The sequence below is a fragment of the Myotis myotis genome, unplaced genomic scaffold (genome assembly GCF_014108235.1).
Source record: "Myotis myotis isolate mMyoMyo1 unplaced genomic scaffold, mMyoMyo1.p scaffold_m19_p_1, whole genome shotgun sequence".
NCBI lineage: Eukaryota > Metazoa > Chordata > Mammalia > Chiroptera > Vespertilionidae > Myotis > Myotis myotis.
The window spans coordinates 58,677,237-58,695,067 of NW_023416313.1; the positions used below are offsets into that span (position 1 = coordinate 58,677,237).

The 17,831-nt window shown below is 40.9% G+C and overlaps 1 protein-coding gene across 5 annotated transcripts in view; it reads right to left on the reverse strand.

The window, feature by feature from the left end:
* Window positions 1-17,831, reverse strand: part of SPARCL1 (SPARC like 1) — a 59,221-nt gene that overhangs the window by 13,742 nt on the left and 27,648 nt on the right. For 2 of the 5 annotated variants that reach the window (XM_036339239.1, XM_036339259.1), the window contains exons 2-3: window positions 4,681-4,745; window positions 34-210 (exon numbers count right to left, since the gene is read on the reverse strand). In XM_036339239.1, the coding sequence (XP_036195132.1) occupies window positions 34-210; window positions 4,681-4,745 (242 nt within the window). Of the gene's footprint in view, window positions 1-33; window positions 211-4,680; window positions 4,746-12,458; window positions 12,521-17,047; window positions 17,288-17,831 lie in introns of all 5 variants that reach the window. The other 3 variants (XM_036339229.1, XM_036339250.1, XM_036339268.1) reach the window with 3 other exon arrangements.

Below are 17,831 nucleotides of genomic sequence, written 5' to 3' on the forward strand. Positions count from 1 at the left end.
TGGAAATTATCTTAGCATAACTATATGACTTACCTTATTGTCGGGCTGCTCTTCTACAGATGCTATAGTTTCCTTTTCATCTTCTGTATCTTCAACCCCTAAAATGGGCACCGTAGTGTCGCCAGGTGTTACTAACAGTTCAGCCTGTTGGATGGAACTCAAGGACTCAGCAGTTGGTTGGGAATGGTCAGATAGGAACCTTGCATTTGTCTGAAAATTAAAAAATTGGTTTGTGTTATTCATGTATAGATGTTAACGTTTAAAATTTTTAGTTAGTTTGTTATTGTCATCACTAGAGGCCTGGTACACGGGATTCATGCACTGGGAGGGAGGGTGGGGGGCATGGAATGCGGGGATTGGCCTGCTGTGGGAGTGCCTCTCATCCCGGTCAGACGAGTGGCTGTGGACCCCCACTCTGAGCGGCTGCTCCCACTATGGGAGCACACTGACCACTAGGGGGCAGCTCTTGCGTTGAGCATCTGCTCTCTGGTGGTCAGTGTGCATCATAGCGACTGGTTGACTGGTCATTCTGGTTGTTCTGCCATTCAGTCTCTGGGCTTTTATTATATAGGATTATTAATAGCAATAGACTTCATTTCAAAAATAAATTAAAAGATATTCTCTAGAATTTATAAGGATACAAGCAAATGTCCAGAATATAATCTTAAGTGAAAACAGAATCCCAATCATGTTTAAGAAAAAGTTATACATGCAGAGACTGGGTGAAAATAAAGTTTCAATAATAATAAATTTTGAGTTTTGGAATTACTTTCTGTGTTTTTCAAAATTTTACAAAACAATTGTACTTTATAATTTTGAAAAATATTGTTTGTATAGCAGAAAGCTGAGGTTAAATTAAGTTAACCATAGGGTATAGCATTGTACATTTGCTTAAGTTAATTACTCACTGATAATTAGCAGAAAGGCTGTAAACCTTTTATTCAATATTTTTTTACTTCCTTAACATTATCAGCCTAAATCCATCAAGAAATCCTTTAATAAAAATAATTTAATGTCAACTAATTAAAACACTGTGGAACAGAACACCAAGTCTAGTAGGGAAGAGTAGCTAAGGCATATTATTTCCACTAGATGGATGGCTCTGTCTATTTCTAGCAAGATCAGAGGCATGCTCTGGCCAGTGTGCACAGTGGTTAGAGCACTGGCACATGCACTGAAGGATTTAGGTTCAATTCCTGGTCAAGGCCATGTACCTGGGCTGCAAGTTTTATCCCTGGCCCCAGTAGAAGTGCATGCAGGAGGCAGCCAATGGATGTGTCTCTTTCACATCAGTGTTTCCCTCTCTTTCTCTCTCTCTTTCTTTCTCTCTCCCTCCCTCCCTCTCTACCTTCCACTCTCTCTAAAAACCAATGGAAAAAATATCATTGGGTGAGAATCAACAACAATAACAAAAACAGATCAGAGATCAGAAGCCTGGTTGGAGAAGTTGACTCACCTATTTACTATCTATCTGTAGTTTTGTTCCTCTTTAACCTGTCATCTCTCAAGGTGAAGTAAGCAGAAATATCAGGATAAGGTCAAGTACCCATCAGTAGATGAATGGATAAAAAAAGCTGTGGGACATTTATTCTATGGAATACCATGCAGCTGTAAAAAAAAAGGGATCTCTTATCCTTTGGGACAGCATGAATGACCTAGAAAATATTACACTAGGTGAAATAAGCCAAACTGAGAAAGAAAAATATCACATGATCTCACTTATGTGTGGAATCTAATGAACAAAATGAATTGACCAACAAATAAGACCCGAAGCAGGGAGGCATGGAACAGACTGACATACCTCGATGTGAGGTTGAGAGGATGAGAAGAGATAAACCAAAGAGCTTACATACTTACTAGAGGCCCGGTGCACAAAATTCATCCACAGGATGGGGGTGGGGGAGAGTCCCTCAGCCCGGCCTGCACCCTCTCGCAATCCGGGACCGCTTGGGGGATGTCCGACTGCCGGTTTAGGCCTGATCCCCAGGGATCAGGCCAAAACCCGCAGTCGGACATCCCCCTTGCAATCCAGGACCACTGGCTCCTAACTGCTGGCCTGCCTGCCTGCCTGATCACCCCTAACTGTCTCTGCCTGCCTGTCATATCGCCCCTAACCACTCACATGCCTGCCTGATCATCCCTAACCACTTGCCTGCCCGCCTGATCAACCCTAACTACCTCTGCCTCAGCCCCCGCTGCCACAGCTTTGTCTGGAAAGATGTCCAGAATGACGTCGGGAAGGTCGTTCGGCTGTCCGGTCTAATTAGCATATTATGTTTTTATTATTATAGATATGCATAGCCCATAGACACGGGCAATAGGGTAGTGAAGACCTGAGGGAGGGATAGGGGCTGGGAAGAGGGGGGCAAGAAGGGGAAAATGGGAGATATATGTAATACTACCAACAATAAAAAATACATTAAAAAGATAAGGTCATGTATATTAAAATATGTTATAAATTTTAAGGAGTTACCTAAGTGAAAAATTACTATGGCTAGTAGCAATAGCATGCAGTGGTAATAATACAAAGTGTCTGGTATCTTAGGCAGGTAGTCTCCATGAGTCTTTATTAAAGAGATGCTGTGGACACTCAGATGTCAGATCAGGTGTAAGTACTAGTATAAGACTCAGATTCTATTTGGATGGACTAATCTTTATTCCATTAGCAGGTCCTGCAGTACTGATTGTGCAATATAAAGAAAGGCTGGGAGTACAGGATTTATTTTAGATTTGGTTTGCTCTCCTGCTTCTTATTACCAACTAAGAAGAAGGATAATATGTTTTAAAATTTCCAAAGAAGCTATTTGTAAGAGGGAAAAGGAGAAAGAATGACAGCCAGGTTGGTAAGTTGCTGGCAGGGGCATCAGGTAAGCCAAGGCTGGAGGAGATTTTGGGCTTATTAGTGGAGGACTGCTCCTCCTCTCTGCTCCCTTCCTCTCCAATTTCCCCTCCTCAAAATGGAAGAGATGCACAAGAACACAGCAGCTTCTTTTCTTTCAGAAGTTTCTTGAAAATGAAGTTGTTTTATCCTTAGGCTCACATCTATATTTTAAACAACGTACCCTCTGGATATCTGCATGGAATTTGTAACCACACAGAATCAGCCCACTGACTTCTGGAGAACTCAGCAGCAGGGGGAAATGACACAAGACTTCTAATAGATAGGGCTATGAGAAGGTATTTTGAGCATTTTCTAGGTCTGTGTGATAAACAAATTGTCCTAGAAAAGAAACATCTGGAATGTGTCTCTATGCAGGCAGGTCATTCAAACACTTCTTTCAAAGCCTACTTTTGATGCCCGTTTGCATAGCAGCAACAGCTTCGAAGGCAAAACACATTTTCAGGGGAAAACAATGGTTCTGTGGGAGCCCCTTTTTGTGCCGAACATAATTTATCCCTTGTTTGTAATTTCCAAGGACAATGTATAATTTCAGCTGGAGTAGCTCCACACTATTTACACATGACTCTTGGCAGTGGTCATAAATTCTGTTTCCTCAGAACTGCCTGGTCTGGTGGCACGGCGTTTGTCTTTGCTGACACATCTGTCAGCCAGAAGCTATTTACTAGCTGGGATCTCGTCTGAGAGGGAGGGACAGCAGGGACAACAGATAAACTTCTTTGTCTATTTAAAGGAGCCCTATTCCTCCATATGGTGAAAAAAAAAATACACAAATCCTTTCGTTTGGTTAAGGATAGATGATATGGCTCTTTGGGGGACATTCAAATGGTCACCAGCCATGGAGAAAAAAAAAAATATATATATATCTTTTATTTTCCACATTATTTTGAGGCTGCTGATATGTCTCAAAGGATTTGATTTGTACACCTGATTTATTGCTGTGTGAATGCTGGGGCCAGTATATGTGACTGAAAAAAAAAGATGTTTTAGTCCTGTCTATTTTCAGTGTGTTTATTTGAACAACTCCCTAAGGACGAATTAAGAACTGATTTGTGGTTACCGTACCATTTCCTGTCCCTAACCCCTTGGTTCCTGTTTTTATTACAGACTCAGCATTTCTCATCCAGGTTGTATTTGACCTTGAAGAAAATGCTGCTGGAGAACGTGGCTGTGCCCTCCACGATTTCTCATATGAATTTCTTAAATTTCTCATGCTAATGTGATGAGTTTCCTGAGGAGAATTTATTTCTCCCTGTGCTCTTTTGTATTTGGGCATATTTCCTGACTAATAAACTGATAATCAGCACTTTCAGCTACATATATAAGGCATCTTAGAGAATCTGTTAGTTCTGAAAGAAATATATATATATTTAAAGTACCATATCTCAATTTTCCTAAGCATCCATTCCTCACTTGGGCAAAAAATATGTAATGTGACTAAAACAAACAAAAAAGTTGTAAGCCACTATATAAGAACATTTTCTTTTTTAAAAATTGCCTTTATTTATTTATTTATTTATTTATTTATTTATTTAGAGAGAAATTGATGTGAAAAAGAAACATCAATCAGCTGCCTCCTGCCCCTTGCCAAGGATTGAGCCCAGCCCAAAACCCGGGCATATGCCCTGACCAGGAATTGAACTGGTGACCTCTCGGTGTGTGGGATGACCCTCAACCAACTGAGCCACATCAGCCAGGGAAAGAACATTTGCTTTTAAATGGAGGATTTCTAAACTAATATCAGGAGGGAGAGATGTAATAACAGAAAAAAATAAATTTACCGGGATTGCTGCTGCAGTTCCCAAAATGCACAGGAAAAAAAGCACAGTCTTCATGCTTCCAAGACCTGTGAACCAAGAAGATAATTAGTAGTAGTGGGTAAAGTTTCCTTACGTATGAATGGCTAAAAGATAATCTTAGCAAATATTGAGCGTGATACCGTCCTTTGTATTTACAGGTGATTGCTGTCTTTGTGGACTAACGTGTCTGCAAAGACAGATTAATGACAGTTTTGACCCAACGGTGTCCCTGTGAGGACTCCTTGATTTTTTGGCCCAGCTGTATTGGTGGAAACTGTCTGTGCTTATGACTGTGTGTCCTTGAATGAAAGCTCTACGCAAATCTCGGGTCTTAAGACTTGCGAGTATTCAACGTGCAGTTAGCAGTCACAAAGTGAAGAAATAGGGTGTGAAAAAAAGTCTCTTTGGTGGTAAAGAAACCCACACATTCAGGGAAGAGTTTTAGGCATGAGACATCGTACTGCACTGAAGGGGCCACCAACGTTCCCCTAATTTAGAGCTTTCACATTGGCAATCTGTGCGTTGGTGGTGGCCTGCAAATGGGTTTGGTTTGGTAGGCACTGTGCATTTTAAATTAACATTGAAAACTCTGGAGGTTTCATGTAAAAGATCCACATATGCAGTTTCTCTTGAACTATTGGCCCTCTCGGCAACAGCAGGCTCTCATGGCGACAGTTGGCTAGGTCTGAGTAGACTGTCCTGTGTAAGGGACGCTGACATTTGTATCTGGTTTGTTTCACTTTTGTTACTTGCTTGCATTTTTTGAGTTCAGTTAGTTCCAAACTAACTTTTTCAGTTTAGAGATGAGACAAGTGAAACAAACAGGCTAAGTAAATTGGCCTCTAGGTGAACTCTCTTAAAAGGAGTGGGCAGTTTACAATTTCTTACACAGTATCCTTAAGCCTGGTAATCTGAACGCTGAGATTCACGATACAGTTTTTAATCGCTAATAGAGATTTTCTATCTCTGAAACTCCCAGAAATAGTAGATAACTCTTTTAAATTACTTCTTGCAATCATAGTTTTATACCTACATGTATTACAGAGCTTTAAATGACATTAAATAAACCTTTAATGAGGTTTAAAAAGAAAGTGAGTAGTTTGATAGTTACCTCAATATTTTAAGCTAACATGCTTAAATGGATATTTAAAAGAAGGTCTGGGGGCTGGGAGTGCGGTGGAGGGGATCAATGGGGGAAAACAGAGGGACATCTGTAATACTTTCAACAATAAAGATAAGTTAAAAAATATATATGCGTATGTTTTGTCCCATTTAATCAACAGAGATTTTTGTTTCTTCATCTGATTTATATTTTTCTTATTATTCTTATTTATTTATTTTTTTTGGAAGCATAGGAATTACTACAGGTATTTGATTTTAACTTCATTAGCAAATAATGTTTAAAAAATGTATTTTTATTGCCCTACCTGGTTGGCTCAGTGGATAGAGTGTCAACCCACAGACTGAAGGGTCCTGGGTTTGATTCCGGTCAAGGGCACATATCTTGGTTGCAGGCTTGATCCCTGGCCCTGGTCAGGGCATGTGCAGGAGGCAACCAATTGATGTGTCTTTCCCACATCGATGTTTCTCTCTCTCTGTTTCCCTTCCTCCCTTCCGCTCTCTCTGAAAAATCAATGAAAAAATATCCTCAGATGCGGATTAACAACAACAAGAATATGTATTTTTTATTGATTTTTAGAGAGGAAGGGAGAGGAAGAGATAGAAACATCAATGATGAGAGAGAATCATTGATCGACTGCCTCTTGCATGCCCCCGACTGGGGATTGAGCCTGCAACCCAGGCATGTGCCCTGACCAGGAATTGAACCGTGACCTTCTGGTTCATAAGTTGATGCTCAACCATTGAGCCACACAAGCCGGGCAGCAAATAAAGTTCTTATTGAAGAAAAGGAGGTTATAGGTGTGAGCACAGAAACACGCCAGAAACAAATTAGAAGTCATTCTCACCTATCCCACTATTTGAACATCCCGAGGTAGACCTGGATTAGGGAACAGTGCTTTGAAAGGATGGAGAGAAAAGCTGCACATAGAAGGTAATTTGGGATGGAGTATGGAGGAAAAACTCAAATCGTGTATAACCTTAAATAATAATCCATTCTAGTTTTAATAAAAATAACAAGTACTCTGCTTGGAGAGTTTAATTCCCCTAAAGGCCGCCTCTGAAAATGACTATTCATTACTTAAGTAGAAATTCAGAGTACTAACAGTGAAATGTGTGTTACATCATTTATACCTTTAAATAAACATTATGTAGAACTAGTAATGGTGTATAACAGATACCAGATTATATTTTCAAAGTGCCTTGGGTTTATCAGATTTATAACTGGGATATTATCTTAGTTGATTATTTTAACAACTTCATTGATATGGTAGATGAACAGGTCTAGAAAGGTTATGATAGGTCACACTCAGGGTCAAAGAGCTGTTAAGAAGAGGAATTGGATTGGAACCCAGCTTTCCTGGCTCCTGTTCTGGTACTCTCCCAGCTCACTTGTAAATAAAGATCACCATTTACCTCTTACAGAAAGATGTTGGGAAGGAGAAAAACAACAAATAAATAACCCAAACCAGTATTGGAAGAAATTCAGAGTTCACTTTGAATTAAGGAGTTCCAAGCATTTTAAAGTTTAAGGTTTTTGCTTATGTGGCAAATAAATATTTTTCTGCATTGGGGGTAATAAAAGGCTGATCATAGAAGATTGGCTGGTTTATTTGATAGCAAAAGTCCCTTTCAATAATGCTTTTTAGTCCAAACAAGGTCTTTGCATAGAAATTAAAGTTCCCTTGAATGAAGAACCTGTCTAAATAAAAGCTTGTAGCATGTTAGAAATGGTCTTTGGGAAAGTTATGTATGTGGATAGACCAGTGAAAGACTTAATAGGAGGAAATAGCAATATTAAGGTGAGAGGTGGTCAGAGCATTGAATTTTGGCTGTGGCCTTGGAAATGGAGAAGTGAAAAATAGATTCAGTTTGTACTGGCCCCTGAGAGTCAATTTTAAATTTTCAGAAATTTAGTTGACTATTAAATAAAGCCATTATTAAAAATTAAATTATACACACATATACTTAAATTAATAATATCAAACAAAGGAAATAAATACTCAAAACTCATCACTTCACACGTATTATGCTACATTTTACTGTTACTTACTCTCTTATGGTTATTTATACCTGTTGTATCTGTATGTGGAAATACTATATAATGTGCTACTGCGCATCTGTTCCCAATTTTGTTCAGTGTTGTCATGCTAGTAGTTTGAAATTAGCCATAGTGGGAGGATTATACCGTGGAAATCATCAAGTGCTGCTCAATTTCTCTCCTTCCTTCCCCAAAGCTGATTGCTAAACATTCATCAGCATATTAAGTTGTACACTTGAAACCTGTATGGTTTTGTTAACTAAGGTCACCCAAATAATCTCAATTAAAAATATTTACCAGCATATCAATGGAAAATATTTAAAAGCAGAACAGATGAGATTTAAAAACCACTTGGATATTGTTGGAAGAAGAGAAGGAAGAGCCTTAGGCTATCACATTTCTAATTTGGGCAAATGGGTAAATGGTAGTATTAATCACTAAGATAAGGAATTAATAAGAGGAGGATTGGGTTTTAGGAGAAAGGTGATGAATTTATTTTGGACTTGTTGAATTTGAGCAGAGCTATACTTGAATAAGTGCGTCTGCAGGTAGGCATCGAGCGGGGGTTAAAGATATACCTTGGGTGCTGTGGGCATGAGAAGCTATATAATGAGTAGAGCAGAGGGCCGAGGCCAGAAGCCTGGTGAGTGAAGACCATTAGGTCCATTAGAGGATGGGAGGGGCTAACGATACAAAGGATGAGAGACAGGAGTTTCACATAAGAAAAAGAGTGTTAAATGTCCCAGAGAGGCCAAAGTAAACAAGGCCAGGAAATTACCCCCTGCCTTGGGAATTACAGAGGTACTGGAGAGTTGTGGGAGAGGAGTTGTGGGGCAGTAGTGTTGGTAGAGCCAATCTGTAGTGACTGAGGAGTAGGTAGACAGTGATGAAGTAAAGACAGCGGGTGTGACGATGGCTGTCTATGAAAGAAAGGAGAGTAAGGGGAAAGTGTGATCACAGGCAAATTTTATTTGTATTAAAATGTAGTCATCCAAGTGCTTTTTATGCTTACAGGAAAGCAAAAGAAACCCAAATGAGCCCAGCTGGCATGGCTCAGTGGCTGAACATTGACCTATGAACCAGGAGGTCAGGGTTCGATACCCATCAGGGCACATGCCCGGGTTGTGGGCTCCATCCCCAGTGTGGGGTGTGCAGGAGGCAGCCATTCAGTAATTCTCTCTCATCATTGATGTTTCTATCTCTCTCTCTCTCTCTCCCTCTTCCTTCCTCCCTGAAATCAATAAAAATATATTAAAAACAAGAAAAAAAGAAGCCTACATGAAAAGATAGAGGAGAAGAGAGGAAATGTGGTAAGCAATGATTGCCCCAGTGACCCACAACTCCTGGGCGGTATGCCCTGGACTTTGGCCTTGGCCTTGTGACTTGCTTTGGCCAATGGGACATTAGCAAGCACCTTGCCAGCAGAGGCTTGGCAAGCACTTGCACACTAGAATTTGTCCTCCTGTGAAAGCCATCCGCCATGCTATGAAAAAGTTTGGACTACTGACTAGCTCAATCGTTTAACGATAAGCAACCATGCAGAGAGAACCTTGGAGGATGAGAGACCATTTGGGATGGCTCAGCCGCAGCTGAGGTCCCAGCTTGCTGGAGCCACGTGAGTAATTCCAGACAAAATCAACAGAAGAACCACCCAGCTGAGTCCAGTACAGACTACAGAATCATGTGTAAATAAGGGAGCTGGTTTTAAGCCATTTAGCTTGGGAGTGGATGGTTATGCAGGAATAGATATCTGAAATAGGGGAAAACAGCGAAGTTGCCTGAATCATTGTGTAGCTAATATTGCACAGCAATTCATGACAGGACTTCCTAGACGTTAATACTGAATTTGCATAATCCTGAGTAAATTATTTAGTTTTTTTTAAGCCTCAGTTCTTTACCTGTACAGTGATGGTGAGGATAGAGTGAGGTGATAGAATCTCAGTAAGCCCTTGATAAATATTTGCTGGTCTAATGTTAAAGCACAGGCGGGAGGTTTAACTCTGAAGAGAAGGAGGGATTCTTACTTTCTTTTCTTTTCTTCTTCTTCTTTTTTTTTTTTTCCAGAATACACAGAGAAAAGCTTAACTGTAAGGATGTGTTGAGACAAGGCCCCAGGGATATCAATTCATTCAGTCAGACGTGGCTACTCCTGCCTTATATTTATATAGCATTTTATAGTTTATAAAATATTTTCTTATATGCTGTCTCATTTGATCCAATAAGAAAAGGAGAGTAGATAACATTTAACTATAAGAAACAGAAGTTTGGGAGAACCAAGATGGCGGCATAGGTTAACGCCGGAGTTTGCTGCTTTGAACAACTACTTCAAAAGTGAAACTAAAAGACGGAAGGGACATCACCCAGAACCACAGGAACGCTGGCTGAGTGGAAGTCCTACAACTAGGAGGAAAGAGAAACGCATACGGACACTCAGAGGAGGCGCAGTGCTGAAGTCAAATTCTGAGGTGCGGAGTGCGCGAGCGGGCTGGCGGCAGAGGGCGCGGTTGGCGTTTTCAATCGGGAGGGAGTCGCAGACTCTGAGCTCCAGGTACAGGCGAGTCTTTAGGGACCCAGACTCAAACGGGAGAAGCGGGACTGTCTGGCTTCGGTCAGAGCGAGTGCAGCTTTCTCTCCGAGGTTTGCAGCGGGTGCTGGGACTCAGAGAGGCAGAGCCCCTGGGGACAGGACTGAGAGCCGCCATAACTGCTCTCTCCGGCCCACCCTGTTGATCCTGTTCGACCCGCCCTGCCCAAGCCCTGCACAGAGGCATTTGCCGGATAGCCTCAGGCAAACGCTAGGTTAGCACCTCCCTAGAGGACAGAAGTTCTCTCACTGCTGACACAGCTGATTCTCATAGCCACCTGGCCTGGAGGTCAAACCCTCCCTGGTATTAGCTACAACAATCAAGGTTTAATTATAAGACTGTGCACAAAGACCACTAGGGGGTGCACCAAGGAAGCATAACAAAATGCGGAGACAAAGAAACAGGACAAAATTGTCAATGGAAGATATAGAGTTCAGAACCACACTTTTAAGGTCTCTCAAGAACTGTTTAGAAGCCGCCGATAAACTTAATGAGATCTACAAGAAAACTAATGAGACCCTCGATGTTATATTGGGGAACCAACTAGAAATTAAGCATACACGGACTGAAATAACGAATATTATACAGACTCCCGACAGCAGACCAGAGGAGCGCAAGAATCAAGTCAATGATTTGAAATGCGAGGAAGCAAAAAACACCCAACCGGAAAAGCAAAATGAAAAAAGAATCCAAAAATGCGAGGATAGTGTAAGGAGCCTCTGGGACAGCTTCAAGCGTACCAACATCAGAATTATAGGGGTGCCAGAAGATGAGAGAGCAAGATATTGAAAACCTATTTGAAGAAATAATGACAGAAAACTTCCCCCACCTGGTGAAAGAAATGGACTTACAGGTCCAAGAAGCGCGGAGAACCCCAAACGAAAGGAATCCAAAGAGGACCACACCAAGACACATCATAATTAAAATGCCAAGAGCAAAAGATAAAGAGAGAATCTTAAAAACAGCAAGAGAAAGAAACTCAGTTACCTACAAGGGAATACCCATACGACTGTCAGCTGATTTCTCAACAGAAACTTTGCAGGCCAGAAGGGAGTGGCAAGAAATATTCAAAGTGATGAATACCAAGAACCTACAACCAAGATTACTTTATCCAGCAAAGCTATCATTCAGAATTGAAGGTCAGATAAAGAGCTTCACAGATAAGGAAAAGCTAAAGGAGTTCATCACCACCAAACCAGGATTATATGAAATGCTGAAAGGTATCCTTTAAGAAGAGGAAGAGGAAGAAAAAGGTAAAGATACAAATTATGAACAACAAACATGCATCTATCAACAAGTGAATCTAAGAATCAAGTGAATAAATAATCTGATGAACAGAATGAACTGTTGATTATAATAGAATCAGGGACATAGAAAGGGAATGGACTGACTATTCTTGGGGGGGAAAGGGGTGTGGGAGATGCGGGAAGAGACTGGACAAAAATCGTGCACCTATGGTTGAGGACAGTGGGTGGGGAGTGAGGGCGGAGGGTGGGGTGGGAACTGGGAGGAGGGGAGTTATGGGGGGGAAAAAGAGGAACAAATGTAATAATCTGAACAATAAAGATTTAATTAAAAAAAATTAAAAAAAAAAAAAGAAACAGAAGTTTGGAGAAGGTAAATTTTTACTTGGCTCAATGTGCAAGGGTACGAGGTGAGCAAGAACTAGAAACCACACGTTGGACTCAGAACCCAGGGTTCTCACATGGTTCAGCAGAACAAGCTGCAGACTAGAAATCAGAGGCTTTGACTTTGGGCCCTGGCTTTACTAAGTACTACTTTGAGCAATTACTTAATGTCTCCAAACCTCATCTATAGAAAAGAAATGACAATTCCTTCCAGTGTCTAAGGGAGCCACTGAGGTGGGGGAGCTCTTTGTAAACTCTGAAGTAACACAAACATATAAGTGATGATTATTCCATTGCTCTGCCTGGTGCCTCTCATTAGTATTATCACTATTGTCATCTATGCTGTGTATTAAGTGATAAGGGAAATGAACCTTTAGTGTTCCCTTACTTTTTCTCCTGTCTCCTTTCATGTCTTCTTCCCTTTGCAGGATTTCAAGCTGCCCAGGCCTCCTAGGTACATAATATTTTCACATTTAATTCACTCATTAAACAAACTCACTTGTCTTATATTTTATACATTTAAATTCCATTTTAAAAAATATATTTTATTGACTTTTTACAGAGAGGAAGGGAGAGGGATAGAGAATTAGAAACATTGATGAGAGAGAAACATCAATCAGCTGCCTCCTGCACACTCCCCACTGGGGACGTGCCCGCAACCAAGGTACATGCCCTTGACCGGAATCAAACCTGGGGCCCTTGAGTCCGCAGGCTGATGCTCTATCCACTGAGCCAAACCGGTTAGGGCTAAATTCCATTTTTTAAATATGCATCTCATCTATACTTAGAATATAAGAATGTTCCTGAATTAATGTCTTTCTAGTCTCAGGTAAGAGGTATTTTCACCGTGGCTTTAGCCCAAAGGAGCTACTAGATAGAATGCTGAGAATCTTGGCATAGCTGTGGGAGAGACATATTAATACAAAAAGTATTGGGTTTGTCCCATGACCTTCAGTGGCCAGCTGTGCAGAGTTTTTTGAGAGTCAACCTCAACATTTCCTGCATGGTCCCTGATCATTTACTGTGTCCCAGGATGGAACTATTTTCAGGGGTCTCATGTTTATTTATATTTCCCTCTGGTGATTGAAAACAAGACTTACAGACAGAATATGGTTGTCACTTAGAATGATCCAAGTGGGAAACTACCTCAAGGTGTCAATTATAAAGCAGATGCCTGCGTTGTATTTTTGAAGATAAGACCTTGTGGAGCAACCCAATACCTAGAATGGAGAAGGCCTTGAGTTTCACATTGTCCTTCAAACCAGTCACTGGGCATTTCTGTCTCATGAGCTAATTGTATTTGCCACACACACTGATATAATTAATTTCCCGGCCTTTAGCTTCTTATTTTAAGAATTGAACAAATGTGCTGGGAAACAAGAGATATTTTGAAAACAACTGTCATACTGAAGTCTACAAGGAGGCTTAATTAGCTGATGCTTGCAAAGTACTCTGAAAATGAAATCCATGACGTTCTTGCTAAGTATGATGAATATAGTTTATTCTTGGATTAGTAAAAAGTCATATACAGCATGGCCCCCAAAATATATTTACACTTTAACATCTGATAGCTCAATTTTGAAAAAGAAATGTATTTTAATAAACACTGCATTTATATATTTCAAGACATTCAAATTTGGTGAGCACTTTCTACAAAAGCAGATTGTTATTTCTGCAGAAAGAGCAAATAAAATTCTAGGAGAAAAATGCAAAAATTAGACACATTTTATTTATTTATTTATTTATTTATTTTTGGTTAATCCTCACCTGAGGATATTTTTCCATTTATCTTTTAGAGAGAGTGGAAGAGAGGGAAAGACAGAGAGAAGCATCAATGTGAGAGGAACACATCAACTGGATGCCTCCTGCACACGCCCTAGCCAGGGCCCAGGCCGGAGAGGAGCCTGCGACCACAGTACATGCCCTTGATCAGAACTGAACCGATGACCCTTCAGTTTGTAGGCTGATGCTCTATCCACTGAGCAAAACCGGCCAGGGCAAAAATTAGATACATTTTAAAATGCAGGGTTATTATTCTTAAAGGTTTAAACACACAGTGTTTATGTGAAATTAGATAAATATTATTTTGCCCAAATGTATGAGCTTATTCAAAGGCAGCGGCATAGCTGAAAGAACATTTGGTATAGAACTGGAAGATCTAAGTTCCAGACCTGAGCTACCTTAAGCCAGCCAAGAGACTTTGGGCAAGTGACTGGTTTCTTTATCCACACAACAGGAAAATGATAGTACATTTTCTATTTATTTAGGGTTGTTTTGAGATCCAAATGTGATCATAGAGTCATTTGGTAATTTTACCAACTGTAAAAATGAATTGAAAGATATCATTTATTTGAGACACTCCTATGGCAAAAAATGGCATAATAACCCAAATAATTACTACTTTGCAGAGACTTGAATTGATTTCTTTATTTGGTAATTTAGTTATTTCTTTCTTTCCTCTGCACTACTTTTTCTTTTCATGGGTAGAGAGAGGTTAAAGGTGAGAGACGGGGGGGAGCTCTGAGGAGAGCCTTTTCCTTCTGTTAGGAGCAGAGTGCCAAACATCAAACTTTCAGAGAATCTCACCTGGAGTTCTGAAAGATGACAGCTAAACCGCCTTTCTTCAGTATGGCCTTCCTGGGGGAAGCCAGGATTTGGAATTTCAAATGCCGGGAGTTCTTCAATTGGCTGGAAACATATACCACCCAAACAAATGTCCAGATGGAACATTCGGCATGGCTGAAATAGTTTTCCCATTAAGAACCAAACGTCACGACCATCAACTCTATCCAAGTCATGTGGGTAGCTGTCTGGAGACACTTTCGAACATTTCCCCTTAAACAGGTATAAACTCTCTGGTACAGCAAAGATGGCTTTAAGTTCTTCACTGCTCTTGCGTGGAGGTGGAGTTGAATTTCCCTTCCCTTGAATCTGGACGGGTCTTAGTGACTTAGTCTGTCAAATTGTTGCGACAGAAGTGATTTCAAAGGTTGGTTCGTAAGAAGCCTTGAAGTTTTGACCTGGATCACTCGGAACCCTCATTTTGGGAGCCATAGGCCACTTTGTAAGAGACTGGAATGCCACAGAAGACACTGTTCAACAGTCCCACAGATCCCAGCTTTCCATCTGTCCTCACAAAGACACAGGACATGTGAGTGGAGCCACTTCAACTCTCTAGAGCAGCTCAGCACCTCTGGGTGACCTGCCCAAACTCCTGACCCACGAAATCCCGAGACATTATGAAACGGTTGCTGTTTTTAGTCACTAAGTTTGTAAGCAGCAATAAAGAATTGGAATAAGCATTAACTATCTTCAGTGAAATAGTACTTAAGTATATTCTTTAGTAGTAGAATCACTTATGTTCATCAAAGTCTTATTTGATTGAAAAAGTAGGTTTTTATCATTGACTGTTTAATATGGTAGCTAATGCGATGGCTTAGACTAGAGTGTTTGAGATTTTAGTATATGCCAGGTACAATGCTAAGCACTTCACCTGTGTACATACATGTATTCCCACCTGTCACCTGATCTCCACATCACGTCCATCCCGTGAGAGCTTCTTGAACATCCCTCTGTGCCACGGTGCCCAGTCATGAGTGACAGGATGTGAGAATTTCAAATGGGTGGCTTTCCAGGGACATTCTCAAACATCTCTTTCTCTAGCTCAGGAGAAGTTCTACATTCTCCTCTTTTATAACGTGTAATTGAAGGATTACTTTAATTATATTTAGAGGATCCCCATGACTTATCTTTGGCTAGATTGTGCAATAGCTGTGTTTCCACACTTCTTCATCATGCCTTTCCGAATTCCTCATCTTATTGTACTGCTCACCACTACTGACCTCGCTGGGTCCCATTTCACAACTCCGTATGGAATGTGTTCATGGAGGCATACTCTGATCTCTCCCTCAGGCATTTGCTAACCCTTCAGAAAGTCTCCATCACACCCTGCCCTGTGGTGTAGACGAAGAAATTATTTTGGTTATATTTATTTTTCTTTGCTCAAATTGTATTATGGTATCTGCCCTCTCATTTCCTCTTTATCTGTGAAGGCAGGATTTTCTCCCCCTCTCCTTTGTGTGTATTCTTTGGGGAACAGGCATTTGAGTATGGCCAGACATGGATGTACGACGAAACTAAAAAAGGTCTCACTTGGTACAAGCTCCTTACAAAGCCCTCTACTTGATTGATTTTTTCCTATTTTTTTTTTTTTTAAAAAAGAGAACCCCACACATTGTGTAAACATCCTGTTCATAAATTCTGAGTCCACTCCTGAGTAATGCTAACCTGAAGGCCTGTAGCATTTGCTGCAGGACTTAATAATATCTGAGTGATTTTCTGCATAGTATTAATAGCATGACAACTCACCGTTGGAAGCCTACCTTATCACTGAAATGACCAGAAACATTAATCTTATTCTTTTTCTGCCAGCTCTCCTCTCTACCCCCTAATTTATTTTATTCTCTACCTTCCCGGAATTTCTTTTCCCTGAATGCCAGGTTCTTAGCTTTCTCTTCTGACTGCTCTTATTCGAATGTCCCTTATTTGTTAAACTCTGCCAACATAAAATAAAACCTCTTTGGATTCGGTGGAAATTGTCTCTCTTCTTTTTTAAAAATATATTTTTATTGGTTTCAGAGAGGAAGGGAGAGGGAAAGAGCTAGAAACATCAATGATGAGAGAGAATCATTGATGGGCTGCCTCCTGCATGCCCCCCAGTGGGGATCAAACCCGCAACCCGGGCATATGCCCTTGACTAGAATCAAACCTGGGACCCTTCAGTCTGCAGGCTGACGCTCTATTCACTGAGCCAAACCAGCCAGGGTGTCTCTCTTCTTTTGTTAATAGAGCAAGTTGGTTGTTAAGTTCTGCTAAAGTTGGGAGAGGAATTTCAAGTGCTTTCAGCTCTTTGAATGCACGAAGAATTATTTACTGGGGTAGTTGTCTCCCAGGATTAAGAAAAACAGCAAATCATACCTAAAAACAGTTCCAAGTAGCCTCATTCTCATGGTGTTGGGACCCATGGGGAACAATGGTGGGCTTTGATGAGTAGTTCTTGTGTGAACCACTAATGAACGCACTCAGTCCAGGCAGCAGTCCCTCCAGGATTCAGCACGCGGTGGGCACTTCTCATTTGCATTGGTGAGGGGCAACACATTGCAGAGGAGAAGCAATCGGGTGCCCCAGTGGTGCAATGTTACTCATTACCTGCCTTTTCTGAAAGAAGCAGAAACAATAAACCCTAATGAATTTCACGGCTGGGGATTGAAGAATTCTTTGAAAATAGGTTGGAAAGGCTAAGCTTATTTATGCCTGACAGGGGTAATGCTAGAAAATTCATTAGAGCAAGGAGAGGAGACAGCTGGCCTGCAGCTGGGAATCCTGTCTCTCCCACATGGGGAAGGGAGTTTCTCTTTGAATATCTAGATATTTTTCATTTGTTCCCCCAGATTCACTCCACATCCACTCTCCAGCCTTATCCATCCTGAGCTGTCCCAGGGCCTGTGTGAATTGCATAATCAGGTTCTCATGCCTGAAGGTTTATGTTGGGTCTGGCCAATGGCGAGATATTTGAGGAAAGGAGATTAAATCAGAATATGTATTTCCCCAGCTCCTTCTCTGTGACTGAGTCCCTCTCCTGAAGGTCACAGCCCCTCTCAGTGACCTCCACACAACATTTTCTGTCTGGGTTCAGAAATTGCTCCCATCCCTGGATCCTACAAGCTTAACTCTTACTAGCCTGTTCCTATAGCCCCTTGTA